The sequence below is a fragment of the Salvia splendens genome, chromosome 22 (assembly GCF_004379255.2).
Source record: "Salvia splendens isolate huo1 chromosome 22, SspV2, whole genome shotgun sequence".
In the NCBI taxonomy this organism is placed as follows: Eukaryota; Viridiplantae; Streptophyta; class Magnoliopsida; order Lamiales; family Lamiaceae; genus Salvia; species Salvia splendens.
The window spans coordinates 8,038,991-8,050,623 of NC_056053.1; the positions used below are offsets into that span (position 1 = coordinate 8,038,991).

Sequence of the window (11,633 nt, forward strand, 5' to 3'; positions counted from 1 at the left end):
AAATTTCAAATTAAAACTTAGCATAAATATAATAATAGAGTACAACACTCAAATTAAAACTCTATTCAATTAAGAAAGATTACTCTCAATTGCATAATTTTATACAATGAAATCAAAATTATACTCCAAAAAGCCCACTAAATATTACACTAAAGTCCAAACAATGTACGTTAATGTTCCTAAAACCCTAAATGCAGCCAACGCCTCCATCTTTCTTCCTCTCTCTCTCTCTTTCTCCTTTCTAATCGGCGGCGAAATAATCTTTCCGGCCAGAGCACAGCTCCTTCTTCCTCGCAGGATCTCCTTCCACACAGCCTCAGCGGTTGTCCCGTCTGTTCCGCCGCCTCTCCCGCCACGGCCGCCGCCTCACAAATATTCACAAATAGGAACTTACGCAAATATCAACAATCCAATAGTTCATAAGTTTTGAAAAAATATGTAAAAAAAATACAAATATTCACAAATAGGAACTTACGCAAATATCAACAATACAATAGTTCATAAGTTTTGAAAAATTTCTTTATAAACAATGGTAACAGTAGAATCACCATTGCCTTCATCTTTACACACCAAAATCTTCAAACCTTCACGACTTGTGACTCTTGATATAGCAACATACAGTTGTCCATGATTGAAAACAGATTTTCTCAAAAATAATCCAACATGAGAGAGTGATTGACCCTGATTCTTGTTAATGGTCATTGCATACGACACAGCCAAATAGAAGGCAAATTAAACTCTTTATGAGGATGAAATAATAAATATTTTAATTAAATAAATATAGCATGAAAAATAAATTATATATTTGTGTTGCCATTTAGTTTATAGATTAATTCAGAGAAGAAATTATTACAATGATGAATAAAATTTTAATTTTAACCCTAATAGAAGGTAAATTAAACTCTTTAGCACTATTTCAATTTTAAACTCTTTAGCACAATTCAAATTTTAACTCAAATAAAAGGCAAAATAAGAATACATAAACTTAATTACAAAGATGAATTTAAATTAAAAAAATATTTATACAAAGTCCAATAAATTAATAGTTCAAAATTAAAACCTAATTTTTAAAACATAAATATAATGATATCATCCTCAATTTAATTCTCTTGGATTAAATATAAAATGAGATTTAATTAGTAAGGTCAAAACTAATTAGTTGTTGGTCCAAGTATTAAAATGCCCAACATAAATCAGAGGCGCCCAAAGGAAATTATTTAATGGCCCAAGTCAATTAAAATTCATGGTCCAAGGAATTAAATTTCATGGCCCCAAATTAATTAAAATTCATAGTCCAAAAATAAAGTTTTAATGGCCTAAATCAATAACATTCAGTAGCCAAAAACAAATCCCATCTGTCGCTGCTTCCCCTCTCTCTCCCTCATATCTTCTCTCCATTCTTCCCCAAATCCCCAACCCTAGTCTCGCCCTCTCTCCCGTCGCGGCGAATCCTTGCTCGCGTTCTGCCGGTGCCGCTGTCGTTATGCACCGGCAACGTTTCCCTCTCTCAATCTCGCTCCGATTTTTTCGTTTTTCCGCCGCCATTTGCCTCCGTCGTCTCCGGCGAATCAACGCCAATCGTCCGTCGATCTCTCTCCTTCTCCGTCCTAGAACGGAAAAACCAAGGTCTGGCTTATTGAGGCAGCGACGTTCCTCTTCGTTTCGCGGCTGAGTCGCCGATGAGGCTGAGATGTCGCCTTGGTGGTCGCGACCTCGCCGCCTGCGGTAGCCTCAGCGTCGCGTCGAGGCAGCAATCGCCTCCGTCGGCGCTGTCCCCTCTCCAGAGGCTGAACTCGCCTTGCCTCGCCACCACGCCGCCATACCCACCAGCATGCGGCGCCGCCACGCGCGCCTACGGCCCTGCACGTCGCTCCACCGCTTGCTTCGCCGGGTTCTTTCCATCCTGCTTCACCTTCCCTGCCGTCTTGTGTGCTCCGACCGATTTTATCTTGGGTAAGTAAAATGACAGAAAACATTGAGCAATTGTGTTATTTTTTTCTAGCACAGATCTGTCAAAATAGAGCTTATTTGAATTGAAGTATTGTGATTTGTTTTGTATTGGTATATATAGAGATTTTGCTTCAAGATTGTCATGTACTCCATCCCGTCTATACTCTGACTGCAAAGCTGCAGCCATTTGTATAAACTTCTTAGTGAAGCCATTTTTTTATTGGACCAATTTTTAGTCAATAATATTTGCCTTTTGTTTGCCCAATAAATTGTTTTCCCGCTAAAAAATGTGCCACATAGGCATCCAAAAAACTCTCACTTTAGATATTGATAGATATTATAGTTGAATAATATTTTATGAAAGAGTTAATTTTAAGTTTAGTCCCTAGAAACATACTTTGCACATTTAGGTTCCCGAATCAAGAAATATATCGCTACAAGTCTCTGTTTAGAGTATCATATAAGGTCCTTAATTTCCGTTTTAAACCTTGAATCCTAAAAAGAGCATAAAAGAATTTTTTTTTGTCATTTTCTATAATTTCTACTCTATTTTCTCTCTCTCACAACCTCTCTCTTTTTTTTTCAAGTGATACAATTTTAACGATAATTAACATTTTTTTTGGATTGAACAATATAATTTTACACAATCTCAAACTTTAAATTATACTATTCAACTCAAAGTGAAGTTATTTTCTCCAAAAAAATTCAGTTTCATTTGAATTTAGCGAATGATATTATATAAAATTATATTATACATATATCAATTTACATTTGCACAATATTGAAGTATTGAATTTTCAACCTCAGCAGGAAGATATTTATCAATTAACATATTATATAATTTAATTGAAAAAAAGTGGGAAAATGAGAGAGAAAAGTTTATTGCATTTTCCCATTGTGAAATTAAACCATCTATCCTCCTTCACACATATTCCCAATTCATTTTACCCCTCTCCCCTCTCTGCCCTAATTCCGGTGATGCTTGCGTATCATTGATACAGATTCTGCCGCCAATATATTTGGAGGCGACCTACTCCCAGATTCACCGTCAGTCTTCTACACTTCTCTCCGATTGAAGTTTGTAGACCAAACTAGAATGGTACTACTTCTTAATTTCCTATTTAATCTTTATTTTTTTTTGTTTTCTTTGAACCGTATGTGTATCTATCGAATTACATCTTAAACTGCTTTCTCCAATGTTCAATTGCTTAGAATTGGCTTGATTTTAGTTTTATTGGAAATTTCAAGTGCCTGAATGGCTGAATATTTATGCGATCAGGTCTTAGGTTTAGTGAATTTTCACCTCCATTTATCCGTTGTCATTCTAAAATTCGTTAGTATTTTAATTTTTTTTTGCTTTGATGGATGTTAATATTGGTTCTACTGTAATGTACACATAAAATGCTCTACTTAACTTCATATTTTGTGGATGCTCCTGTGCTCCTTGGAGCTTTGTCTTTAATTCCTATTTGTTTTGGCTAATGCCTTTTCTTTGAAAGGGTTTTCCGTTTAAATCTGTATTGCCTCCTTTATTATTTACTTTGTTTGCTGTCATATTTTACTCACCTCATTGTAGTCTTTGCTTGTACTATGCGCTTGTATATATTTATTTTATTGAAATCAAATTGCTGTATTTGGCGTGTTTCCTTTTTGTTATTCTTTTTCTGCATTTTTTGTTGGAGTCCAATTTGCAGGACTATCCTTATTTAACCTACTTCTGTAAATAGCCTACTTATGTTAATGGTGTGTTCGTTTGGAAACTATATGGCCATCTTTTAGGTTGATTTATGTTATTTTTTGATTGTTTTCTATAGAGCTTCAGAGAAGGAAGAGGCAGACCTCGTCGTGATTACCCTTCAAGATCAGAAGATAGATCCTACCATGGTCGGGGGAGTAATCCGCCTTCAAGGCACCTCTGGGTTGGAAATCTTCCTCATAACTTAACTGAAAGTGATGTAGCGCATCACTTTTTACACTTTGGAGAGCTTGAGAGCATTGCATTTCAACCAGGCAGAAGCTATGCTTTTATTAATTATATAAATGAAGAAGATGCCTATGCTGCCTTTAAAGAGCTTCAAGGTTTTGGTATCAAAGGCAATCCACTTAGAATTGAGTATGCCAAGGCGGTTAGTTTTGCCAATCTTTGTCTTATTTCTTCTGGTACTGTATTGATGCCTTTCCTGTTCTGCTATTCATTAACCCCCGTTCAAGTTAGGGTGTTTGTTATACTGGTGAAGATCCCAAAATACACACACATGGAGATTCGACTCATTGCACAATCAATTCTATCTCATTCTTTGCATATCAGTTACTGTTCATTATTCAAAGGATTCCACTCTTCTTATCTGCCATTCCAACATCAAAAGGAACCGGAAAAATAGACACTTATACTTATTTAGGCTCACTTTTAATTGTTTAAGATGCTGATCCTCATTTTGCTCCATAGTCTGATTTGCAATTACTTAGAACGAGTTCTGCTTGCTCTTGAAAAACATCTTACATCAAATGCAATCCAAGGTGCTGACTCAGTGCCTCCCATTTTACACGTGGATCTTGCCATCAATATATGGATTCTCTGTGCAAGTCTTCTGAAGTGGAAACATGCCTAAGTTTTACCTGTTACTGCTCTGTTTATCATAGATGCAATTGACCAAGCCCACAATTTAACATGTGGAAGAGTTACAGTGAATTACTCTAATTCACTAAACAAAATTTTTAGTTGTACTGAAAAAGGTGAAACACCATTATGGACCAGAAAATCAATAACTTGTCACGACCACGTTTGATTAGACACTTTCAAACCACCTCTCTATTTGAAAACTGCAAAGTTATATTTGATAGGTTTGGAATTGATGTGAATCCAGATAATTTCTAGTGATTGCACTAAACAGGGATTAGGAGGACGTAAGATAATTCTACTGTAGTGTTGATTTTGGTTAAGAGTTTGGAGGGAGATAAACTATTCACGCACGCATCAGTCTAGAAATCCCCCCAAGTGGATTAAAAGGGACATATTTGGTGCAAAGTCTTCTTCTGTCCTGTCCATTACACCGAATCTGACAGTTATTAAGCAGATAAATTTCCTATAAGTATATATTTGTAGCAAAAATTATAAGTTGGATTATGGTATTTATAAATGATGTAATTTATGAACGTATGCTGGCAGATAAATTAGATTTTGTACTTCATCAAATTATGCTTGAAAATGCCTGAAACCACTTTGCCTCATCCTCGTCTTTTCTTAGTAACTTGTGGGATCTTGCAGAATAAAGTTATCTGAAATAGGCTCTAGGATGTTCTTGAGTGTATTTTACTGTTACATGTATAATTTGTAAGAAATCCTCTCTTGTAAATTCTTCATATGATGAAGAAATGCCCAAAAAAAATTTAAGGCTTAAATAAAAAATATCTATTGCTGGCCAACTAGCTCTATTTCTTATATATGTGCATCCGGTAGCCAGAAAAGTCAGACTTTATATTCTTGTTGGTTGCTGGGATCTCGCAGCACATGAGTAGGATTAGCATTGATCAGCTGGCCCTCTAAGGCATATATCTCCAGGCATGTTTCCAAAAGTTGGAATTAGTTGAAATGCGTAGAATGACTGAATTTGTGGTTTCGGTTCCCCGAACCATAAAATGTATCCACTTTGTGGTCTCAGTATATCAAAAACATTGCTACAAAAAGCAGCATTTGCAACTTGGTGGATGTACACAACTAACTTTAGACTTGCTACAGCAAACAAACCTCTTATTGGCTTATACTTTGCTTTTCAAATCAAGCAGGACTTCTCATCTCAACACAATGCTAATACACAACTTTATACCCTCACAACTGTATATTCACGTATTGAACTTATTGTTCGGCACTGTTACTCTGACCAAACACTGCAAGTAATATCTGATCGTGTATTTTTCCATGTGCCATGTGCTATTCCATTGCATCAAACCAAGCATATCGTTATTATGTTTTCCATAGCTTGTACATGGTAGCCAGTGAGTGCATTAGAAACTCAAATCACTTTCCTCAGGAAAGTGGAAAACAATAAAGATGAAGAAAGCATTCTGCATGTCTCTAATGATGCGATATATCTAAGTTGTTCATTTCATAGTGATGAAACATATTTGGCCCATGATCCATGTATCTTTTATGCTATTCTGTTTTTAGAGAGACGAAGATATATGGTCGTGTGTTGAGCCACATGTATCCATGGTAGAGTTCGGTTGTCTGGTGAAATCCATTCCTCCAATGAAATGGGAAGGTCTAAACTGTCACCGCGGTTGCCCATTCCCGATATATAGCATTGATGTCGTATGTGTGATATGTATCAAGCCTTCAGGATGGGATCAAAAGAGTTTCTGTTTCAAGGGAGCAAAGTACCTTTATAGCATAGTCACCATCAAATGCATGCCCCATATTAGAACATCTCAACTCCAACAAAAAGAAAGAACATCATATACAGCCAAACGTTAAAGAAAAGCATGTGGAGTCAATGAATGAAATGTAAAATGCAATTTTGAATCGAATTAACCATAAACCCATGTATCTGATTCATGCTCTGATTGATAAAATTTTCCTACTACTTATTCCAACATGCTAGCATTGTGGGTTTAGTTCAATAACATGCTTGTCAGGCGGAAGAACACATGAATGCAGTAGTGTCATTCTCTCTGCTGTTGACGATAAGCAGAATGCTTTATATGTCCCTTCCGATTTCTGTTGAAATCTTTTGTCAGCATTAATATTCAGCTGTGACGATAATGGTGAAATTGATTGCTGCATTGACACTTAGTTCTTGGATATATAATAGCTGCAGCTAGTCATTTATCAAGAAAACCTAAGGAAACAGATGTATATCTGCTAGACACTCCTCAACAAAACCTTTCCAAGGGTACTTATGATTTTCTTATCTTATATAGGCCAATATCTGTATATAAAGGGATAATCCAGTCTGAAACCATGGACTGATGTATAGGCTGAGGTCTGCACTTGCTTCCATGTTTTTTAATGAAGGCTAGGTGACTCTAGGTTTTTGAGTTCCTTATAATTTCTGCTTATGTGCAACTCATGGAACTTTAAGCACGTGTGAATTATGGTTAGGTGAGACATTATTTGAAGATTTTTAATTATTAGGAATGTCAGTTAAGGTAGTCAGAAGATTGTTTTAGGGCTAGGCATTGTGCTCAGGCCATCGCTTAGTATTCTGAATGCTGGTGTTAAGGAGCAAAACCATTGGTGACCCAGAAATGAATTCTTTTGTTAACTCTTTTAGACCTCAGAAGTTGGAGATCTTTGTGAGTTACTCTGGTTCAATCTTTTTGTTCACTTGAGATTTTGCTGGATGCATCTCCCTGTTTAGATGCTGTATACAGGAATTTTTTGTTGGTACCCTCGGCAGATAACTTTCCGCACACACTCACACATGTATGTACAAATTTAGTGTATCCATTTTATTTCTTTCGAGGGATTTTTCCTATATCTCAGCTCATCCCATCAAGTGATTGAAACAATGTGAAATCCTCTGTTGCTTGTGGTTGCAAAACTCAATATCAAACTACTGCTTCAAGGCTTATATGTTGCTATTATGCTGAAACTATGTGAATCCTCTGTTTGTTCGTATAAGTGACCTTTTCCTCTCTTTTGTGTTTCTCAGCATTTTGATTTATTATCTACTTTTTTTTTATTTGGAAAGGTTTCAAGGTGAAATGAAATTTCTTTCTTAGAATTTAGGCACTGCTTCTCTGGTCCCCAAATGATATGGATAATAGGAAGGCGGGCTTTTCTTTTCAGTACTTACCCAATTTGTGTTTCTCTCAACTCTCAAATGTATAGACTGTAAAATCTCTTTGCTGATTTTTCTAGAGTAAACCCTGATATGTCTTATTGGAGAAGATGATGTGCACATTGACCTGGGGGCTAGAACATGTGTATGTGTTTGTGTGTTTGTTACAGAGCGAGAGAGAGAGTGAGAGAGGTTGGAAGGCATCTAACGCAGTTGCATCTTGAACAATTTAATTATAGATTAGGGTTGCGGAAGAAGCATTGACTTTTTAAGTGTGATTCAATAGTTGTAATGGAGTTCAAATTTGCAGGAAAAATCATTAGTTCCACCACGTGATGCAGACTACCCTGAGCGGGAACTGAGGGACAATCCACATCCCAGGGGACGAGGGTCTCCCTTCTCCTCTAGGGACGCAAGAATGCGTTACTCTAGTCCTGAGTTATCACAGCACAGAAAATCCAAGACCAGTGACAAAAATGCAGAACCAAGTGAAGTCTTGTGGATTGGATTTCCTGCCCAACTAAAAGTAGATGAATTTGTTTTGAGAAAGGCCTTTTCACGGTTTGGTGACATTGAGAAGATAACTGCATTTCCAGGCCGCACTTATGCATTTGTTCGATTCAGAGATGTGATGGCGGCCTGCAATGCTAAAGAAGCTCTACAGGGGAAGTTATTTGGAAATCCTCGTGTACATATATGTTTTGCAAAGAATGAGATGGGGCCATCAAACAGAGAGAGGAACTCAAATGCTCCTCCTTCACCTCACATTGTAAAATATGGACAGACTGAATATTTTGATTACTTCCCAGCTGATAGGGAGTATGGTCATAAATCTGGGGATCCCAGCATCAGATCTCCTTCTGTGTCACATATGGATCGTCGTGATCGTAATATAAGGAATAATAATTCGTGGTCCGGGAGAAATGATATCCATGATCGGAGAAGATTCAGCAGTCAAGGGTCTGAGCTAGGGTTATCCCCAGATATTTATGATCATCCTCATAGCCCTCCAAGGAACATGAGAGTACGTGTTCGTGAATTCTCTACTGAAGGTTATCCTCATCAAGGTCCTATGTATGATGATCCATGGGATTTACCTGAAGATGTCTCTCTCTTGCATGGGACAAAAAAACCGAAGACCATTACCTTTCCTACTGATAACGAGCTACCGGATTTTCCATTATCTGATTTAGAGAAATCAAAACGAATGCCTTCTCGAAATATTCCCCAGTCTGGTCTCCTTGATAATGATGACAATTCCAGACATTCAGGTTATAGATCAATTCCTGAGCATTTGATGAACACTGGCCAACCATTTATGGAAAGGGGTGATCATTGGAATGCACCATATGACGATTTTCAGGTTGCTCCTATGCCGATGCCTCCCCTTGATCGGAGAAAATTGACTCCTGACTCACGTGGATCTTCCTCAAAAGAAGTGTGGAGGTGGGAGGGAATGATAGCCAAGGGAGGAACAATGGTTTGCCGTGCTCGCTGCTTTCCTGTTGGTAAACCGCCGGACATGGTCCTGTAAGTAGTAGCCGATTATAAACCTTTTAAAAGAATATGGCGTCTGCTGAGAATTTCTTGAAATTAAATTTTATGTCAATTGGCGATAGCCTTTTTCGTTACCTATTTCACCTTGTGCTACCAGATTACTAAATTATCTTGATTGGTGCAGGCCTGAAATTCTCGACTGTACAGCGAGGACCAGCTTGGACATGCTTGCAAAGCATTACTATCAGGCGGCTAGTGCTTCGGCTGTATTTTTTGCCCCAGCGAACGATCTCGACATTTCATATTACAATGAATTCATGAGCTATCTTGGGGAGAAGCAGCGGGCAGCTGTCGTGAAATTGGATGAACGGAACACCTTATTTCTCATACCTCCTTCTGAGTTCTCTGAAAAAGTTCTGAAAGTACCTGGTAAAGTGAGCATCTCTGGTGTTGTCTTGAGGATAGATCCTTCTGGTTCTAGCTTCGGATCCCTCCCTCCAAACGAAAACCGAGAAACTTCATTCAACTCTTTTCAGAATGACTCGGTATACCAGAATCAAGTCTCACCCTCGGTGCCTTACTTGCCGCCTCCTCCACCTCTTACTGGATACGAAAAACCTGGAACTGTAGCTCCTATTCCGGGGAATTCATCTTCTGATTATGATCGGAAGCCTGCAACCCCCCACGATTATCAGAACTCAAACTCCAGTATTAGAGATATTACCCCACAGGCATCCAATCCTCCAACGAGTTCCATGGGCCATCCCTACTATTCAGTTCCTCGACAAATGCAGGAAGCAACTCACAGTAGCTATACACCTGCTAACTCCGGTCTCCCCACCGGTGGAAATGGAAAGTGGCCTATTCAGGAAAACCCTTCTATCCCTTCACCATCGCCTGTTGCAGGTCTCCCACCGGAACTCGCTCAGCTGGCGTCGTCTCTTCTCAGCCAACAGGGACACTCGAGCTCCGGAGAGTATAAACCATCAGGAGGAAACATCAATCCACCGGGATACCTGCACAGAATGCCCCAAAATTACGGATTACCTAATGATCAGATGTCCTCTGAATTCCCACCATCACAGTATCATAATCAAGCGCGGCAGTTGCAGCAGCAATCCCCGAACTTAGTTGCATCCCAGCGAGAGGCTCAGTTAACTCACCAGCAGCAGCAACAACTTCAAACTGCCGAGCAAGATGATCCTGATGCTGACCCACAGAAACGTTTGGAAGCCACGCTGCATCTTGCCGCAGCTCTTCTTCAGCAAATCCAGCAGGGAAAAGGTACCTGAAAGATTGAAACTGTTTGTAACATTCCAGAGTTTTTATCAAAACCGGCTTTCTGCGTTGCGTTACCTCTTGTAGTTTTCATGGATTGTTATATAACTGTAGATTAGAATGGAATAATATGTGGATAAAGGCATCTGCACTTACACATTCATTCTTGAAGTTGGCTGTGTGTTTTTTGTTAAGCATTGTCCTTTTTTATTAGCATTGTCCTTTTTAAAGTCGATGATCTTCCTGATAAAATGATTAAATTTACCGGTCTTTTGGAATTTGAGATTAAATTTGTAGACATTTCAGAATATAGGATCAGGATCAGAGCATGCGAATTCTTTAAAATAAGAGACTTTTGCTTCTTTTTTTTTTCCATTTTATTCTTATTATTGCCCTCCCAATATTTTTATAAATTAACCAAATTATCCAAATAAAACTTAAAACCACAATTCTTTAATTCTTCTACGTATGGTGTACCGACAAAACAAACCTATTCTAAAATTCGGAATACAAAATAAAGAACAAAAATTCACCAAGTAGGGAATGTAATATGTCCATGCCTATTTTTGTTCATTCCTCAATCTATCTCTCATACTTAAATTTTGTGGGATTTTCTTTTCTTGCTTCTAACTTGTAATACGTTTTTAACTCGTCATTTTTTGAATAAAACTTTATCTTGTGAGTCGCAGTTAATTTATTTTACGATAAGTTTTTCAGCTGTTTTGAAAATAATCTAATCTCAATAAAATAAAGAAATGTGATTTTTTTTGTTTTCAGAATTATAGAAGAGTTGTTTTTTCTGTATGCGATAGGTAGAAGAGTTAAACAATTGGGGTTTGAATTTTATGTAATAATTTGGTGAATTCATAAATATTGTGAGGAAATAATTAAAAAAAGAAGAGAAAAAGAGAAGATAAAAAAATATCAAAATCCCTTATTCTGAAGAAATTTGCATGTTCCGATCCCATATTGTGAAAGGTCAACGAATCTAATTCAAAATTTTGAAAGATCAGTGAAATTAATCCATTTTTTTCTTCTAAAATCTCTCGTTTAGCTCTCCAATCGATGTGAAGACTGGATTACATTTTTTCTATTTTCTTCTCCTTTCTTCTTCACTTTATCTTTTTT

At 37.5% G+C, this 11,633-nt stretch overlaps 1 protein-coding gene across 1 annotated transcript; it reads left to right on the forward strand.

Annotated features, from left to right (window-relative positions):
- The first annotated feature begins 2,850 nt into the window (after positions 1-2,850).
- Positions 2,851-10,718, forward strand: LOC121787190 (flowering time control protein FPA-like). The gene is made up of 4 exons (XM_042185851.1): positions 2,851-3,049; positions 3,765-4,076; positions 8,041-9,260; positions 9,412-10,718. Exons 1-4 carry the CDS (start codon positions 3,047-3,049, stop codon positions 10,517-10,519), a joined length of 2,643 nt encoding a protein of 880 aa, XP_042041785.1. The 5' UTR covers positions 2,851-3,046; the 3' UTR covers positions 10,520-10,718.
- Positions 10,719-11,633: the final 915 nt, after the last annotated feature.